Genomic DNA, 20907 nt, shown 5'->3' with positions numbered 1-20907 from the left:
TCGATGGGATTCTCTAGCTTGCATAAGTCTATCACGACGGAGGCAGTTACAGGCGTAGCAGTCTTCATAAGGTATTCTCTAACTTGCGGAAGATCGTCAAAACAGCAGGATGGCGTTCCCTAGCTTGCGAAAGGTTGTCACAACAGCAAATGCAGCAACAATCGGTTACCTCCAGAGACGTGCGCTCGACGGTGCAAGATACGCGTTTCTTAACTCTCTTATCTGTTTAACTAACGCTAGTTTGCAGGTATCGGCGTTACAAGAATGATTTAGGATCGCAGAACGTTCTGAATCATTCTCCGTCCCTATCGCTACTTTGGTTTTTGTATTCGAAACTTTCGTTTCTCCAAACCCAGTCAAAGTGGGGGCTTCTGTAGACACCTATTTGTGTCGCCCCAAAACCAAACCCAGTGATGAGTACCTTTCATGTCGAATAATAATCGAATGTAGTGAAAGTGTGGAAAGTCTAGTGTTGCGGTTAGTTTTAATTCTTTTCTTTTATTCTCTCTGTTTTTGAAAACCTATTTTGAGAAAACAACCAATCCAGTTTGGTTTGGTCCATAGCAAGGGTCCAATAATAGTGTAGTTGGGTCGGGTTCGAAAAGAGCTTTCCAACGATATATTTGTAAGACCCCAATAATTCTCCCCTTTTTCAAACCACTTTAAATAAAATAGTGGATAACTATTGACATGTTACCGCCTGTAGGCGTCGCTCGAAGTGCGCCTATGTTAAAAGCATGTGGGAATATGCTTAGCACTTATAGGAAGTGGGAATTGACATAATACGATTAGGGACAAGGAAAGTAGGGAGCCGCCAACAAGTTTTTAAGGAAGTTGTAAACCGTTCACGGATCATAAAAGGCAACCACGATAAAGGGACAATGACAGACAAAAACAATTGACCCGTGAAGGTTACACCCATTCATAATCCATGAGATTACTAACTCCATATGGTTCGGAACCACGAAAAGAGGATCGGGAATGATGGTACGAAGTGAGTCATGGAGTCACATTCGCCCGTATTGGCCTCTACTCGATTCTTATAGAGAAAAGTGATTCCTGCGATCTTAAAGGCATACAAACAAAATATTCAATTTGCTCCAAACTATTATTATGCTAAACTGGTTTAATATTAATGCAACACATAATTCTAAAATATTTGTGATCACTTGATTTAACAACAAGATTAAAAAGAAACCTAAACCGGTCGTCCAAATTATCTTATTAGGCGTGATTTTCAATTACATATTCTCTTTAACATGCATTATGGTGATCATAAAAATAATAAAATAACATCAATATTGGAAGCAATTTGACAATAGTTCTAACAATGCAAAATCCTTAGAAAAATAATAGAAATAATAAATGAGTTAGTAACTTCAAAGAAATAATAATAAAACAATAATTAAATTAAATTAAATTAAATTGATATGGGGCCAAACCCTCAAACAGTTCTACCCTTCACGCCTTGGCCTAAGGACAGAACCACGAGTAAAGTATGGACTCCTGGGAGTGCTTGAAGAATGAATTTTCAAAGAATAAGGGTAGGCTAGTGTTTAGGCTAGAGCATAGAAGAGAGAAAAAACTAGAGAATTAATTGATGATCAAGCTTGTTGATGATTGGAAAAGGGGTGATATGACCTCTATATTTAGAGAAAAAAGAAGGGTCGAAGAATTAAGATAAGATTCGAATTAAATCGGAATAAAACTCGATAGATAGCAGTTTTTGCGGTTTTTGTTTTTATCATATCTTTTGATCCAGAAATTGGAACAAGATAAATAAGATATCATTGGAAATCTCTTGAAGTCTACCTTTTAAACCAATTAGAATAAGATTAAAATTTTTTATAGAATAAAAGATATTTCCGAAATAGTGAGACGGTGTCAATTTTGGATAGAGTTTGACATTTTATTCATATGTTTTCTGTTATAGCTCGGAATTGATATTATAAAATATCATTGGAAAGATAATTTCAAGAGCTATCCAACCATATAAAATTTGGATAAAAAATATGAGGCACAAAATAATATCTGTCTATCTTTGAATGTCTTTCAATTCGGATAGAATTAGGACTTTCAAAAAAAGGAGTTTTATTCAATTTCAAACTCTTTAATCTTATCTTTTCAAAAAGGATAATTAAGATCTTTTAGAAACTTATAGAAGCTTCTAATTAATCCTAATTGGTTTAGGAATGGGATTAAATAATTTGGACCCTCCACATGATCATTGGGTCGTAGGTAAGGTGGGCTTAGGTTCGGTTTGGGCTCAGTTTAATATTTTGGCATAATTTATTCGTTATGACTCGAATTTGGGCTTACAATCTATCGTTGGAAAGCTCTTTTCAAGCCCCATCCAATTATTCAATCATTGGACCCAGATTATGGACCAAAATAAACTGGATCAAACGTTTTTATAAAATGGACACGAAATGAATGATTTTAAAGGACACGAAATGAATTATTTTGGATTTAAAGGCACGAAAAGAGGAAAATAAGTTATGGTTTGGGGAAATGGGCTAGGAATTGGGTTGGTTTATGAAATGGAAATATGAATTTAAGCACTCCAAGATTAAATACTCAACCCGACCAATAATGGCGGTGAAAGGTTGTTCATCATCGGGTTTGGTTTTGGGGAGACATTTTTAGGTGTCTACAGAAGCCCCCACTTTGACTGAGTTTGTAGAAACGTCAGTTTTAAAAACGATAGTCAAAGTAGTCGATAGGGATGGAGAATGATTTAAGACGTTCTGCGATCCTAATCACTTTGTATACGCCGATACCTGCAAAAAAATGTTAGTTCTACAGATAAAAGAGTAAAGGGATAGAATGCTTATCTAACACCAGTGTATCGGTGACAAATGAGTTTGGTATTTTCCTATGCTTGAAGGAATCCACCGGATGACGTTTGATGAAATGCTTTCCATGCTTGAGGAAAGCTGAAAGATTTGTTTGGTAGCTTTCTAAGCCTGAAGAAACCTACCGGATGACACTTTCCATGATTGAGGAAAGTCGACATATGATTTTGGCGTTTTTCTATGCTTGAAGAAATTCACCGATAATGCTTTCCATGCTTGAGGAAAGCCGACAAAGGAATTTGGCGGTTTTCTATGCTTGAAGAAATTCACCGGATAATACTTTCCATGCTTGAGGAAAGTCGACAGATGATGAGATTGCAAGTCTCTGTGTATCAAGAACCTTGCGTCATGAAATGATGGTGGTTCGATTGTCCCCGAACATGGGCTGTAGATGGTTTGCTTGTCCCCGGACGTGGGCTGTAGTTGGTTCGCTTGTCCCCGAACGTGGGCTGTAAATGGTTCGCTTGTCCCCGGACGTGGGCTGTAGATGGTCCGCTTGTCCCCGGACGTGGGCTGTAGATGGTCCGCTTGTCCCCGGATGTGGGCTGGTTGTAAATGGTCTGCTTGTCCCCGGACCTGGGCCGTAAATGGTCCGCTTGTCCCCGAACGTGGGCTGTAGATGGTCCGCTTGTCCCCGAACGTGGGCTGTAGATGGTCCGCTTGTCCCCGGACGTGGGCTGTAGATGGTCCGCTTGTCCTCGGACGTGGGCTGTAGATGAGACCTGCAAAAATAAATATGCCAATGGACTCGTATATATTGTGATTGACTTGACCACTGACTTGACCAAGTTTGACTTGATGTGAAATGACATGTGTATGACTTGTGAGTGTGTGTGTGTATATGTGTGTGTGTACAGACACAAGCAAACGAAGATGCAAAAGCAAAAATTTTCCGTCAATTTTTGTCATGAGTGGAGGGTACCGACTTTCTCCCGAAAAAAGAAAGATGTGAAAACTGAACTTCTATTTTCGAACTTCCCTCGATGAGAAAATTTTGAAAAAGTTTTTTTAAACTTCCTCAAAAGGAAAGACGCGAAAAAAGGAAAGAAGTTTTGAACTTCCTCGTTGAGCAAGACAAAATAAATCGCATGGATTGAATTGCTTTTCTTGAAAGTAATGTATGCATGATGCATGTCCTTAGGCAAGGAGGCTAAAGACAATTACATCATGTGACACGATGAATGAACTTAGGTCATGGAGCTAAGCATCATATATGGTGTAAAGAAACGATCTTGAACGTCACTTAGGTCTGGAAGCTAAGCACGTATACAGATGAAGTGATTATTGCATAATGAACGTTGCTTAGCATATTATGCGATGCGTGAAACAATGAATATTGCTCAGGACAGGAAGCTAAGAAAGTATACAATGTTTCTTGTAATGAATGTTTTCATGAAAGACGATGAAACATGCACATTGTTTAAACAAGATTCCATGATAAAGGGTTCTTAAAGGGAAGGATGATATGGATATGGATGTGTAAGTGAAGTGTGTGAATGTGATACTAAGGCTGGCTGCAAAGGTTATGGTGATGGAAATAGATGTGAGAATAGTCAAAGATGATGACTCTTCAGGCTGGGTAGGCTAAATGATGTGGGTTCAAGCCCCCAAGCCCAGCTCTAAATAGGTAGGGGTAAGCATTGGATATTCTTTGACTCAATCAAGCATGGGTATGAATATAAATGTGAATATGAATGTGAATATGGCCGCACCTCGATGTGAGGTTGGCTACGTATCCGTTAGGAATCAAGCCAACGAAGCTCTAACCGAACTTTGCACAAGTGTGTGTACACCTCAAAGAGGTCTTTCAAGGGTTGTAATGTGGTTAAGTTGAAGGTTTAAAGAAGAAAGGGGTAAAAGGCTCAAGACCCGAGAGAAGCCCCAAGATATGCAATTATGTATCACTACTAAAAAACCAGTGAATTGCGACCGCCAGCACCAGTCGCAAATTATGAGCAAAACGGTCGCTATTGAAAATTGCGACCTTCACCGGTCGCTATTGAAAATTGCGACCTTCACCGGTCGCAAAGGCACGATCGTAATTTAAATGGTCGCAAAAAAAAAAAAAAATTGCAGCCACTTGGCGGTCGCAGATCAAATTGCGACTGATTTTCGTATTTTCAACGACCGTTTTTTAAACTGACGTAACAGGCAAAGTGGTCGCAATTGTTGAAAATTACGACTGCCTAAGACGGTCGCAAAACTCTGGAATTTGCGACCATCTGAGACGGTCGCAAATTCCTGTGATCTGTGAATTGCGACCGCCAGCACCGGTCGCAAATTATGAGCAAAACGGTCGCTATTGAAAATTGCGACCTTCACCGGTCGCAAAGGCACGATCGTAATTTAAATGGTCGCAAAAAAAAAATTGTGGCCACTTGGTGGTTGCAGATCAAATTGCGACTGATTTTCGTATTTTCAACGATCGTTTTTTAAACTAACGTAACAGGCAAAGCGGTCGCAATTGTTGAAAATTACGACTGCCTAAGACGGTCGTAATTTTCAGTAAACTGTGACCGTCTGAGACGGTCGCAAATTCCTGTGATCTGTGACAGGCCCTGACGGTCGCAAAAACATGGAATCTGCGACATGCCCTGACGGTCGCAAATTTCAATAAATTACGACCGCTTAAGACGGTCGCAAATTCCTGTGATCTGCGACAGGCCCTGACGGTCGCAAAAACAAGGGATCTGCGACAGGGTAGGTAAACGTTTGCAATTTATTAAACCTGCGACAGTATAGACGGTCGCAAATATGATATTATTATAATGCAATTTGCCTTATCGATGCCATCCTAACCTGAACCTATAACCCGTTATCATGTGAATTAATTTCAAAATTAATATAAAATTAAAATAAAAATAAAATGCATAATTCATATAGATAATAATATTAATAATTAAAAAGTCCAACTTCGAACAATACATACAATAACAATGTTCAAGTTAATAATAATAGTAATTAGTTAGTAATAGTTTTATAAGCTTAACTTTAAAACTAAGTTAGGTCTATATGAATAAGTAATGGCCTATGTTCCTTCAAAAAATAGATAAGGCCAACATGTGACAATATAATACTAATTTCAGGCCTATATTCCCCAAAAAAATAACAAAATGGCATATATCCCCCCCCCAAAAAACCTAAGGCCTATATTCCAAAAAAAACCTAAGGCCTATATTCCCCTACAAAAATACTAAGGCCTATATCAACAATACTAATGTAAGAACTTTATGAACAAAAACTACGACACCGGAGTCTGGTGACCAAGCCCACCACCAGTCATGTCCGGGTCATCTTCCCTACGAAACTGAAATGGAGGACCACCTGAACAGTTAGAGAACAAGTTCTGCATCATTGTCACCATCATTCGCTTACTCTCAATTGCTACCTCCTCCCGCTCCTTCTTCAATGCCTCCTGCAATTGTGTTGCAAACTGTGCCTCCATTTGTGCCTGCATTTGCACTTTTGCCTCCTCTATTCGCTCGGCAACCTCGGCTTGCACACGTTCCTCCAACTGTGAAGCTATAGAAGGATTGTACGATTGCGAGCCTTTCTTGGAAGAGGGGCTGTAAAACAAACTAGCACTTGCACCTAGGCCCTTCACTACACCCTTTTTCCTACCACCAACGACCTCCCAGTATAGCTGGTTAGGGTCCGGTTGTGACCCTTCTTGAGTGGAAGACTCGTCAAGCTTCTTTTGGTAGGCTTCCTGAAATCAAACAAAACAAATTATGCATATTAAACATGTTTATAGGTTCAAATTGCGAAAAATACACATTTTCAAGTATTTACAAGGCTATAGGATTACAACTTGGCTAAAATGGCTTAAATGGCCTTCTAACTTACCCATTTTCTTTGTTTATGATATATTCTAAGACTTTTTCATTCAAACAACTCATATTAGCATACAAAACATGTTTATAGGCATAAATTGCTAAAGCATACACATTTTCAAGCATACACAAGGTTATATGTTCATGACTAGGCTAAAATGGCTTAAATGACCTTCTAACTTACCCATTTTCTTTGTTTTTGCTATATTCTAAGATTTTAGCAATAAAAAAACTCATATTTAGCATACAAAACATGTTTATAGGCATAAATTGCTAAAGCATATACATTTTCAAGCATACACAAGGCTATAGGTTCATGACTAGGCTAAAATGGCTTAAATGACCTTCTAACTTACCCTTTATCTTTGTTTTTGCTATATTCTAAGATTTTATCAATCAAACAACTCATATTTAGCATATTAAACATTTTTATAGGTTCAAATTGCAAAAACTTACACATTTTCATGCATATTCATGGCTAGAGGTTCATGACTAGGCTAAAATTGCATAAATGACATTCTAACTTAGCCATTTTCTTTGTTTTTGCTATATTTTAAGAAATTATCAATCAAACAACTCATATTTAGCATACAAAACATGTTTATAGGTTAAAATTGCAAAAACTTAGACATTTTCATGCATATTCATGGCTATAGGTTCATGACTAGGCTAAAATGGCTTAAATGACCTTCTAACTTACCCATTTTCTTTGTTTTTTTACTATATTCTAAGACTTTGTCCTTCAAAAAACTCAAATTTAGCATACAAAACATGTTTATAGGCATAAATTGCTAAAGCATACACATTTTCAAGCATACACAAGGCTATATGTTCATGACTAGGCTGAAATGGCTTAAATGACCTTCTAACTTACCCATTTTCATTGTTTTTTCTATATTCTAAGATTTTAGCAATAAAAAAACTCATATTTAGCATACAAAACATGTTTATAGGCATAAATTTCTAAAGCATATACATTTTCAAGCATACACAAGGCTATAGGTTCATGACTAGGCTAAAATGGCTTAAATGACCTTCTAACTTACCCTTTATCCTTTTTTTTTGCTATATTCAAAGATTTTAGCAATAAAACAACTCATATTTAGAATATTAAACATGTTTATAGGTTCAAATTGCAAAAACTTACACATTTTCATGCATATTCATGGCTAGAGGTTCATGACTTGGCTAAAATTGCATAAATGACATTCTAACTTAGCCATTTTCTTTGTTTTTGCTATATTTTAAGAAATTATCAATCAAACAACTCATATTTAGCATACAAAACATGTTTATAGGTTAAAATTGCAAAAACTTAGACATTTTCATGCATATTCATGGCTATAGGTTCATGACTAGGCTAAAATGGCTTAAATGACCTTCTAACTTACCCATTTTCTTTGTTTTTTTACTATATTCTAAGACTTTGTCATTCAAAAAACTCAAATTTAGCATACAAAACATGTTTATAGGCATAAATTGCTAAAGCATACACATTTTCAAGCATACACAAGGCTATATGTTCATGACTAGGCTGAAATGGCTTAAATGACCTTCTAACTTACCCATTTTCATTGTTTTTTCTATATTCTAAGATTTTAGCAATAAAAAAAATCATATTTAGCATACAAAACATGTTTATAGGCATAAATTTCTAAAGCATATACATTTTCAAGCATACACAAGGCTATAGGTTCATGACTAGGCTAAAATGGCTTAAATGACCTTCTAACTTACCCTTTATCCTTTTTTTTTGCTATATTCTAAGATTTTAGCAATAAAACAACTCATATTTAGAATATTAAACATGTTTATAGGTTCAAATTGCAAAAACTTACACATTTTCATGCATATTCATGGCTAGAGGTTCATGACTTGGCTAAAATTGCATAAATGACATTCTAACTTAGCCATTTTCTTTGTTTTTGCTATATTTTAAGAAATTATCAATCAAACAACTCATATTTAGCATACAAAACATGTTTATAGGTTAAAATTGCAAAAACTTACATATTTTCATGCATATTCATGGCTATAGGTTCATGACTAGGCTAAAATGGCTTAAATGACCTTCTAACTTACCCATTTTCTTTGTTTTTTTTACTATATTCTAAGATTTTAGAAATCAAAAAACTCATATTTAGCATACAAAACATGTTTATAGGCATAAATTGCTAAAGCATACACATTTTCAAGCATACACAAGGCTATAGGTTCATGACTAGGCTAAAATGGCTTAAATGACCTTCTAACTTACCCATTTTCTTTGTTTTTTTACTATATTCTCAGATTTTATCAATCAAACAACTCATATTTAGCATACAAAACATGTTTATAGGCATAAATTTCTAAAGCATACACATTTTCAAGCATACACAAGGCTATAGGTTCATGACTAGGCTAAAATGGCTTAAATGACCTTCTAACTTACCCTTTATCTTTTTTTTGCTATATTCTAAGATTTTAGCAATCAAACAACTCATATTTAGAATATTAAACATGTTTATAGGTTCAAATTGCAAAAACGTACACATTTTCATGCATATTCATGGCTAGAGGTTCATGACTAGGCTAAAATTGCATAAATGACATTCTAACTTAGCCATTTTCTTTGTTTTTGCTATATTTTAAGAAATTATCAATCAAACAACTCATATTTAGCATACAAAACATGTTTATAGGTTAAAATTGCAAAAACTTACACATTTTCATGCATATTAATGGCTATAGGTTCATGACTAGGCTAAAATGGATTAAATGACCTTCTAACTTACTCATTTTCTTTGTTTTTGCTATATTCTAAGATTTTAGCAATCAAACAACTCATATTTAGCATAAAAAACATGTTTATAGGCATAAATTGCTTAAGCATACACAATTTCAAGCATACACAAGGCTATAGGTTCATGACTAGGCTAAAATGGCTTAAATGACCTTCTAACTTACCCATTTTCTTTGTTTTTGCTATATTCTAAGATTTTAGAAATCAAACAACTCATATTTAGCATACAAAACATGTTTATAGGCATAAATTGCTAAATCATACACTTTTTCAAGCATACACAAGGCTATAGGTTCATGACTAGGCTAAAATGGCTTAAATGACCTTCTAACTTACCCATTTTCTTTGTTTTTGTTATATTCTAAGATTTTAGCAATCAAACAACTCATGTTTAGCATACAAAACATGTTTATAGGAATAAATTGCTAAAGCATACACATTTTCAAGCATACACAAGGCTATAGGTTCATGACTAGGCTAAAATGGCTTAAATGACCTTCTAACTTACCCATTTTCTTTGTTTTTGCTATATTCTAAGATTTTAGAAATCAAACAACTCATAATAAGCATATTAAACATGTTTATAGGTTCATATTGCAAAAAATTCCACATTTTCATGCATATTCATGGCTATAGGTTCATGACGAGGCTAAAATGGCATAAATGGCATTCTAACTTAGCCATATTCTTTGTTTTTACAATATTTTAAGATTTTATCGATCAAACAACTCAAATTTAGCATAAAAAACATGATTATAGGTTCAAATTGGTTAATCATAGATATTTTCAAGAATTTACAAGTCTATAGGTTCCTCAAATTTCAAATCACAAGTATAAGTGCCTATGTTTTGCTTGCTTCCTTAAAAAATAATTTCATTAGTTTCCAAAGTTAGATGTGTTACCAAGATTTGTTGTGCCCTCTTGTTAGCCGCAACTTTTCCTTTTCTTGGAACTTCCTTGAAATGTGTCTTTAGGAACACCTCAGGAGCAGTTGGAAGCACTCCACCGGCTTTCTGAGCCTGCACAAATCAAATAACTCCATAAATGCTTAGTATATGTAACTACTAAAATTTATCAGTATCATTATATACCATTAAGTATTACCATTTTCTTTGCATGCTTTGATACAGAGATAGAACCTTGGAAGTGTGACGGTTCAATTGGATTAGACAGGGAGCTGCCCCTCCTGTTCTTCTTCGCTTTTTCAGACCTCTCCAGAAATACCGGATCCTTTCTTTTCTCCATAATTCGCTCAAACATAGCCTCTCCCATCCATCTGGGAACTGACTTGTTTCTGACCGAAACATTGTATGTAATCTCTTTCATCCTCTTATGTGCCTTCTTTTCATATTCCTTCTTCACGAGGGCATCAAGATCAGCATTCCAAAGGTATTGTTTCTGCAAACAAGAAAAATAAAATGTATAATAATTTATTGTAATAAGTAACTAAAAAACAACAAAGTTATATGAGTAAACTAAACTTGGGGGTTTTATAATACCGTAAACGAGTTCCACCAGTGGGTCTTAGTAACCTTGTCAACCATGTCATATTTAAGCCATGGTTCGCGCTAATGTGCTTGAAAAATATTTGTAATGGAGGTGCTCACGGTGTTATCATTGAACCTTTGTACCAATAAGCAAACAAATGAAGTCATTACATACAAATCTAACCAAGATTGTTCAAGTTGGAATGCAAATTAAGATAACCATGAGTAACTTACCATAACCCCGTCGGGTGCAAAGTCCTTCTCGCAACGGGGGTAGGAACCTCACCCATGGGAGAGTTACCGTCTTGCGTCTTAGGAACCTGAGTAGATGTCCTAGAACCACCTACACATGGCTCAGGGGATGGGGTAACTTCCGGAGAAGTTTCCGTATTTGCATGACTTGTTGACGGAAACAATTCTCTCGGGGTGGCATGTCCCAGCTTCTGACGACCACCATCGGCCATGACAACCTACAATAAGAAAAACATTATGAACATCGGTAAAAATCATATAGTGTAGACACCCATTAGTGTCTCCCCAAAACCAAACCCAGTGATGAATACCTTTCATGTCATTTGATTATCGAATAAAGCGAAAGTGTGAAAAGTCTAGTGATGAGGATGTTTTTATTAAAATATCTCTTCTTTATGTTTTTGAAAATATTTATTTTCTTACCTTATTTATGAAAAACGTACATTCCAGTTTATTTTGGTCTGTGATAAGGGTCCAATAATGGTATAGTTGGATAGGGCTTGAAAAGAACTTTCCAACGATATATTATAATCCCAATTCCGATGAATAATGAGGAAGTTATGACCAAAATACTAAACTAGGCTCGAACCGGATCTTACCTACGGCCCAATGATCATGAGGAGGGTCCAAAGGTTTAATCCTATTCCTAAACTAATTAGGATTAATTAGAAGCTTCCATAAGTTTCTAAAAGATCTTAATTATCCTTTTTGAAAAGATAACATTAAAGAATTTGAGTTAAATAAAAACTTTCCGTTTTTAAAACTTTCCTTTTTCTTAAATCCTAATTCTATTCGAATTTAAAGATGTTCAAAGACAGTCAGATTTTATTTTTGTGCCTCATAATCTTTATCCAAATTTTATATGGTTGGATAAATCTTGAAATTATCTTTCCAATGATATATTATAATATTAAATCCGATCTATAACGAAAAAGATATGAATGAGACATGGAACTCTATCCAAAACTTACACCGTCCCACTATTTCGGCCATATATTTTTATCTACAAAATCTTTTAATCTGATTCTAACTGGGTTAGAAAGTAAACTTTAATAGCTTTCCAACGACATATTATAATCTTTATTTGGACTTCCGGATCAAAAGATATGATAAAAACAAAAACGCGTGAATTTTTAAAATCAGCGCCTAGAACCAGGCCTGGCGCCTGGCGCCAATTAGCTGGTGCTTGCGCCAGCTCTGTTTTGCGTGCGCCAACCTTGTTTTGCGTGCGCCAAGTGCTCTGTTTTGATATTTTATCTTTTTGGCTGATTTCTCTATAAATAACGTATTAAAAACTCCGTTTTCATTCACTGATTCTCATCAACAATCAGTTTTAATTAATATTCACCGACTCTCATCAAGATTTTCTTGATTATTCTCTCTCTCTTTTTCTAAACTTTTCTTTTGCATACAAAATTCCGCATTCATAAGATCTAGAAACATCTAGCCATATTCGAAGTTGCCTTCGCCCTAGACGTGAAAGGTTTAGTTTATGAGGGTTTGGTCCCAAATCTCTATTTCAATTATTTAATTTAATTGTTTGATTATTATTTTCCTTGAAGTTACTAACGTGTGTATTTTGTTATTAGAAAGAGGTACGAGGTATCAAAGTAAGTGCTTTAATGGTTTTAATTGATATTATGATGTAGAAATCATGTTTATATTGTTATTATGATATTCCTAGTATCATGTCTAGGGTAATTTTAATATTAAATATGATTGTTACGATGCTTCCTATGTTCTTCCTAATATTTGTTCATGTTAGTATCATGTTAGGGTTAAAGATTTGGTTTTTATTGCTTAGTGACATGCTAGGGTTTGTTATGAATCTTGTTAGTATCATGCCTAGGATCTTGCTATTATTATGCTTTAATATTAACATGAACATGATTACGATTATAATTATTATAATTTATGATGATTGTGAATATAATTATTATTGTTATTTTGATGATGATTATTTTATATTATTATGATTATTATAATTATTATTCATGATATTGATTATTATTATGTTTCTTGATACATATTATTATTTATTTTATTGCTTGATCACGCCTTTTATGCATGTTTAAAGGGAATTTGGTACTTGTAATCATGCTTAATAAGATAATTAATAATCTTGTTTAGGGTTAATTTGATTATAATTCAAGTGATCGCCAATAATGGATTTATTTGTGCATTATATTCAACCAACATAGATAAACAGGTTTAGGGTTAATTCTATTGATTGCATGTTAATTAAAAAGCACACATGAATACGATCAAAATAAAACAGAGGCCTATTATTAGGGCATGTTCAATCTCTTTTAGGTTGGATTTGTACCTTCATCCCCGAACCCTTATTTGGTTCTAGACCTTATAGAGTTGACGATCTCATGGATCGTTAAGGGGTGTAACCTTCACCCTGTGAACAGTTTACAAGTTCCTAAAACTTGTTGGCGACTCTTTTGCTCTATCTTCTTCCCTTTTGGACGCCACCGTACTTTAGAGTATGATCACAGTGGGGTTCAAGCTAGTGGGATTAACGCTTGAAATCTATTCCCCACATATATCCATGTTATATCACGATTTATAAGCTACTGTCACACATAACCTTGGCTTTGCAAAATATAAATAATAACATATTTACACAAGTATATCACATTGAAACTAGGATGGTCTTTTAAAATAAATTGACATCCATTAAGATTACATAATTAAAAAGTCAAAACAAGGTTACAATCAATATCCTAAAACTCAGTTGAATCATCCTCCCCATCAGCGCTAAGATCATCATCGGTATCGTCATCCCAAAATCCGTCATCCTCATCCTCGTCCTCACTATCAGTAGATTTGAAACTGGACTCGTCTGGAGGGGCATCGGGCAACACTTCATTTTCAGTATCTGAATCTCCAAAACCATCTTCATCACCTTCATAGTCCAGAATGTCATCCGGAGCACAAAGAGTTGGAATGTCAGCACTGGTTTCTTATAGAAAGTCTTCGTCAACTGGTGCATCAACAACAGACCTCGCCTTTGTCCTGAACACTGCCCATCATTGAGCCTTGTCTCTTTTCAGACTTGGGTAAGGTGCATAGTAGACTTGGTTTGCTTGGTAAGAAAGCACAAATGGATCGTACTTGGGATATTTTTTGGTATGATTCACTTCTGCAAGCTTGTATGGATCAATGTTCATACCCCTAGTGGAATCCATCCAACTGCACTTGAAAAGAACAGTCTTATAAGTCCGTAGGGCACCAATGAACTCCAACTCGATGATATCCTCTAGAATACAAAAATAATCACCACCATCTTCATTCGATACGCTTACTCCATAGTTCATTATTGACTTATGTTTTCCATGGCCATAAGTTTGGAATTTGTATCCATTCACATGAATTGTCTCCAAGTACGCACTCGCTTAGATGGGCCCATAGCCAAAGCAAACAATATTTCATCATTTGGCTTTTCTTGAATCACCTGCTCATATGGCATAATTATATAAATAAATTGATATTAGTCGTGAAGTTATAGACACAAAGTAAGAAAACGTGTTGATGTCAAATGCGTATCATACTCACTTTCAACCTAAACCACTCGAGGAATTCAGCTTCATGTTTAATCCACACATCTTCTTTGCGAATAGTGGGTTGCAATTGAACAATGTGGTCCTCAAACCCCCTTCCATATAACCAGAGAAAGAGTATTAATGAAGGTGGTCGACATTGGATACGATGTAAAATTCAATGAAATCTTAGTGAGTGTGATAATTTACAAATTTAATACCTCTCATATGGTTCCAGAATACCGCTATTTCCCAAAACATATAAATGAGCACGTTGCAGTTCTTTTTCATCCAAATAGCGACGAACTCCACCAGTAGAAGCATGTCCATGATCAACCCTAAACAGTTCTAGAACACTATCATCCAAAGTGCTTTTAACATCATCATGAACATTACGACCTAAGTCCCATGTTTTGGTATCCACTCCTTGTTGGAAGTAGTTAGAGCAAAAGTACCCTATCTCTTCCGTTAGATAAGAATTGCATATTGAACCTTCCACACGAGCCTTATTGCCAATTTTACATTTCAAATGATTAAGGAACCTATAATAAAAAATATTGAATAAGTATATGTTATGAAAACAACTATAGGTGTATAAACGAAAATGGCAGCTATGAGTTTGTAGGAGCTTAAACCTTTCAAACGGATACATCCAACGATATTGGACAGGACCACATAACCTAGCTTCATAAGGCAAGTGAACTGGTAAGTGTTCCATAGAGTTGAAGAATGCTGGTGGAAATATCTTCTCGAGCTTACAAAGAATTTCTGCAATGTTTTGTTCCAATCTTTCCATATCACTCAATTTGATGGTGGAACAACAAAGATCACGGAAGAAAAGACTAATCTCAGTAATAGCTTTCCAAACATGGACTGGGAGCAATTCCTTCAAAGCAACTGGCAAAAATCTCTCCATGAAGACATGACAGTCGTGGCTCTTTAAACCATGAAGCTTACATGATTTTAAATCTACACATCTACTCAAATTAGAAGCATAACCATCGGGAAATTTCAATTTCCTTACCCACTCGCATAACACTTTATTTTGAGCCTTGTCGAGTGAGAATGGGGCTTTCGGCATAGTGTCTTTGCCTCTCGCATCCTCCGTCACATGTAGTTGTGGTCGTTTGAAATATTTGCAATGTCAATTCTTGATGCAACTGTGTCTGAAGTATGTTTTTTCACATCCATCACTGTGTGAATTAGTTGGTCAAAGAAATTCTTTTCAATATGCATCACATTGAGGTTGTGGCGGAGGAGAAGAGTCTTATAGTACGGTAGCTCCCAAAGAACGCTTTGCTTAAACCAAGCTAGTTTCTTCTTTTTCAAGCTTGCAAGTGCTTCTGGTCCATCTGTTGCCTTAGCAAAGTGTTGAACTTGTTGCTATAGCTCATCGCCGGACATTATGTGAGGTGGTGTCCCCTTTTCAACCTTGTTCTTTCAAAAAGCAATTTTGTTGTTTCGAAAAGGATGTTCGGGAGGAAGAAATTGTCGGTGACAATCAAACCAAGACATTTTGCCACCATGTTCAAGCCAAAAAGATTTTGATTTGTCCAAGCAATATGGACATGCTTTTTTACCAGCTGTTGCCCATCCAGAAAGCATACCATTGGCTGGGAAATCACTTATAGTCCACAAGATTGCTACACGCAAATTAAAGTTTTTTTCTTTCCGAGATGTCGTAAGTTGTTACACCAACATCCCACAGTTCTTTCAGTTCTTCAATTAACGGTTGCATATACACATCCAAGTTTCCATTCGGATTTTTAGGACCAGGAACGAGCAAAGAAAGGAACATAAATGGTTTTTTCATGCACATCGATGGAGGCAAGTTATAAGGGGTCAGAATGACTGGCCAACATGAATACTGACCCCCAAACTTTCCATTAGGAGCAAACCCATCGGTACACATACCAAGTCTCACATTTCTAGGTTCAGATGCGAAATCGGGGAAGGATCTATCCAAGTGCTTCCAAGCTTCACTATCACTAGGATGCGCCATTGTTCCTTGGACTCTTGGATTTTTGGAATGCCAAGTCATTTCCTCCGCAATGTTCTTTGTTGCAAACAACCGTTGTAGCCTTGGAGTGATTGGGAAATAGATGAGTTCTTTTATTGGAACCAATGACCCCTTTGAAGTCCTCTTGTATCTATCCCTTTTGCACACTCTACACTTATCCAACTCAGCATCAGCTTTCCAAAATAACATACAACCCTTTGGGCATGCATGGATCTTCTTGTGCGGAAGCTCAAGTCCGTTAAGAATCTTCTTTATATCATAGAATGTTTCCCCATCTTATTATTGTCGGGAATCGCTTCGTTCAGTAATGAAGCAAACCCATCAACGCACCTATGGGGAAAATTGTATTCCGACTTCAAAGATACAATTCGAGATGCCATTTCTGGCACAGACATGGAGCTACCTTTGTATAGTGGTTGCTCGGCAGCCTTTAAAAGCTCGTGAAATGCTTTTGCTTGAGCATTTGGCTTTTCTTCTGAACCACTAGTACTATCGTCACCTGGTGGTTCATGATTACTCCCAAGAGCATCGAGAACCATTTCACGGTAATTATTTGGTTGGTCTACACTTGATATAGGGAACCCTTCACCATGAGAAACCCAGTCATAGTAATCAGGTATAAACCCCTTTTTGTACAAATGGAGTTTTACTGTGTTGGCATCATGAAGACGTCTATTCTTACATAACAGACAAGGGCATCTTACTTCATCTATGCCCGGGCTCTTAGGATGAGCTTCACAAAACCGTATGAATTATTCAACACCATCCACAAACTCTGGCCTAAGTCTACAAGCATTACCGCCATCGTATCTATCGTACATCCACCAACGCTCTTTCCTTTTCATGGTGAAAAATTCTACAACACTATGAAAAACAAATCACATTAATAATTCACACTGAACTTGTATTCATTACAATAAAGGCATACGATACAATTAGAATCAAAATGATATCCAAAGGTCCTTATCATGACTTGAACAGGAAAGCTGATTTCACATTCTTTATTAAGAGATTTAAACATATGTTATGTCACATGCTTCTAACTTGATAAATACTTATAATTTTTACACGTTTTCTAAAATACTTATTATATATAATTTACAATATTGATTAAATTATTTATAACTTACACTAAAAAATTATATTTATACCATTTCAAAGTAAATTGATGTAACATTAATAAAATAAAAGAAGCAATATGATTTGTATAGTTAACAAAGATGGGAGTTTGATAACAAAAATCAAAATATAAAAATATTAAAAAAAAAACAACCACATGTAACCCTTCATGAAAAAACAAAATAATGTACAAAATACTTTATAGAACATAATGAAATTAATGTTCAAAAGATTATCATAACCCCTTAAACATACATATTTCTAATAAAGCCATTGTAATTCAATAAGAATCAATTTTTTTTTAAAACGAAAACTAAAATTATCCAACACATGAGTTCATACCATCCAATAGTCCTACATTAGACATAAAGCAAAATAAATTTCTATTCCAATCAAAACACATCCAAGTTCTAGCCTACGCACAATAAAGAGTAAAAAATCCAACAATGAACCAAGCTATCAATAGCAAACCTCTTGATAATACTAAAATGACCATTTAAGAATCACTAGGAAAACCCGCTTAAACAAGTAGCATATTGACAAAGTAAAGTAATGATAATAAACTAAAATCAAAATGCATCTAATAAGGATGTTTTTTTAAAAAAAATTTAGATCACAACTTCATAAACAACTAACATAAATATGAATCATATTGCATAAGTAAAAGAAGTAGTTAAATAAGAAGGGAAGAAAAACACACAGCGGAGGAGTTGACCAGAAAAGCAGAGGCGGCGACGAAGGTGGTCCTAGTATATGGTGGTGTTACACTTTTAGGCAGGGTATTTATAAAAAATTTTAAAATGAAAAAAATAAATAACTACAGCCGACTTACCTAGTGGGGGCGATGGAAAAAGACAGAAAAAGGAGGAGGGACGGGCAGAAGAGGAATCCGACGACGATGGAGCTGCAAAGGGGGTTAATTTGCGACTCACAATTAGCTATTTCAGATTGAATAACGAAATTTAAAAAAATTAAAAAAAAAACAACCAAAAGGTCAAGATCGAGAACATAGCTTTAATCAAAAGTTCAAGAGTTAAATTTCACCATATTTAACCAAAAATTAGCCGAAAAGGATATTTATACTATTTAAGGAAAATATTCAACTATGTAGCCTGATATTAAAGTAATTACAATGAGATAAACCCATGTATTAATACACATTTACGATAAGGTAGCTTATTTGGAATGCACATTTACCATGTCTAATTCTTAACTAGTCATTATGAATCTTGCATATTAGATAAAATCATGTACAAATTCAACAGTAAATCTCAAAGAAAAAAAAGTTACATGGCTTATTTAATCGATTCAAGACAGAAAAATTTCATTACATCCAAAATTAATCTCAAAAATAATGAACAAATATAATGGCTGCCCTATTTTTCCATCTTAAATTACCTAATTTATGCATTTTGATTTGCTTTAAAATGTTTTTGGTTGGATTTTACTTTCTGTTTTGGTTGGTTTCCTAACTTACTTTCAAATTGTAATTTACCCAAAGAGCCAAGTATTCAGCTCACCATTGCCCATAAGAAAGTTCAAACTACTATTACTAAGGAAATTAAACATAATATTCAGGTTCATCACCTGAATATTCATTAGTCATTCAGTCCTATGATTATGCAATGATATTATATGGGATATTTTGTGGTCAATAATGAAAAAGTACAAGTATAATTTTCTTTTAGTTCTTGACTCGACACATACACCCGTTCCCCATTTACGTGACCAATACAGATTAAATTCTTACAACATGTTATTATTGCTGATGTTAGTATGAGGGAATAGGGATGTTACACCATCTCATTTAAAGCTTTGTGTGATTGTTCTTGTCAAATTTAATCATGAAAGAATTGGGAGTGGACTTTTCAAATAGATTATCTTGCTACTATAGTAATTTTGTTTTTAGCTAAAATTAACTAGATACTCTATATTTCTATTAGTCTAATTACTCTAATTAGTGTAAACTAAGTAACCAATCAAAATGGTGTACAATGTTTATTTAGGTGTTTCTTTCCACCTTAGAGGCCATGAATTAGGAAATACAATGTTTATTTCCTACATACCTTGAATTTGATTCTAATATGTCATCAATGAAATTAAAGAAAATTTTTAAGACGTGACAAAAGTTTACTTAACATGATCATTAAAAAAAAAAGAGTTATTGTCAAGGGTTTATGATCTACATAATCAAATGGGCCACCACTTCGATATGGAACACTTAAAAAGTATATCAATGTCAAATGTTTTCAATTTTGTATATGTAATCACACAAGATTAAACTTATGAGGTTAGTATTGAGGTTTCTTAACATGATACATATGCCAGCTCTAGATTTATGAAGCAATTAAAATATGTAAATTATTTAACATTAGAGGAAAGGAGCTGTCGTTGTCAAAAAAAAAAAAAAAAAGGAAAGGAGCTCAAAGTACGTTTTAAAGTTACTAAAAATTCAGTTTAATTTTGCTTATAAGAATCATATCATAATTAAATTAAGCTAATTGAGGAAAGCTAATTACTCCATTAAAAGGGGTGGAAAAAGTAATGGAGTATTGACGATGAGTGCCAAACTGCCAATTGCCAAACATATTTAGTCAATTTTCATCGAGCAATTTTCATCCAACATATTCAAAATCAAGGTCTTGAAAAGACTTGTGTTTTTCAGACCAACAAATCGTGTTTCCCTACCATTACAATATAATAAATTTTAAACAGAAACAGAAAATAAATTTTAAAAATTAAACAAAAACAGAAAATAAATTCTAAAAAAACGGAGAGAGAGAGAGAGAGAAGGCCATAAACAGAAAATAAATTTTAAAAAAATATAATAAATAAAAAAAAACCCCAAATTGCATGACTTACCTGATTATACTCGACGGAATAAGGAGATGCTAAGATAGAAGGAGGAAATCGGGGACGTACGGCCTGCAAATTTGTGACCCGATTTTAGGGTTTTCGGCCAAATTAACAAAAATTCTAAACAAAATAATAATACCATCAACTTACCTTGA

The 20907-nt window shown here is 34.9% G+C and overlaps 2 protein-coding genes across 2 annotated transcripts in view; both read right to left on the bottom strand.

Annotated features, from left to right (window-relative positions):
• Window positions 1–10405, bottom strand: part of LOC110713668 (protein DETOXIFICATION 14-like) — a 30418-nt gene extending 20013 nt beyond the window's left edge. The window contains exon 1 of the mRNA XM_021892127.1: window positions 10373–10405. The gene's annotated coding sequence lies outside the window, so the exon portion shown is untranslated. The remainder of the gene's footprint in view (window positions 1–10372) is intronic.
• A 3424-nt stretch (window positions 10406–13829) lies between these two features.
• On the bottom strand, window positions 13830–15865 carry LOC110713669. Its single transcript, XM_021892128.1, has 4 exons — window positions 15393–15865; window positions 14979–15299; window positions 14774–14873; window positions 13830–14672 (listed from the first exon to the last, which is right to left on the bottom strand). The coding sequence occupies exons 1-4, from the start codon at window positions 15836–15838 to the stop codon at window positions 14583–14585; spliced, it is 957 nt and encodes a 318-aa protein (XP_021747820.1). The 5' UTR covers window positions 15839–15865; the 3' UTR covers window positions 13830–14582.
• Window positions 15866–20907: the final 5042 nt, after the last annotated feature.

Source organism: Chenopodium quinoa, unplaced genomic scaffold, assembly GCF_001683475.1.
Source record: "Chenopodium quinoa cultivar QQ74 unplaced genomic scaffold, ASM168347v1, whole genome shotgun sequence".
In the NCBI taxonomy this organism is placed as follows: Eukaryota; Viridiplantae; Streptophyta; class Magnoliopsida; order Caryophyllales; family Amaranthaceae; genus Chenopodium; species Chenopodium quinoa.
This window is presented reverse-complemented; position numbering and strand designations above follow the sequence as displayed.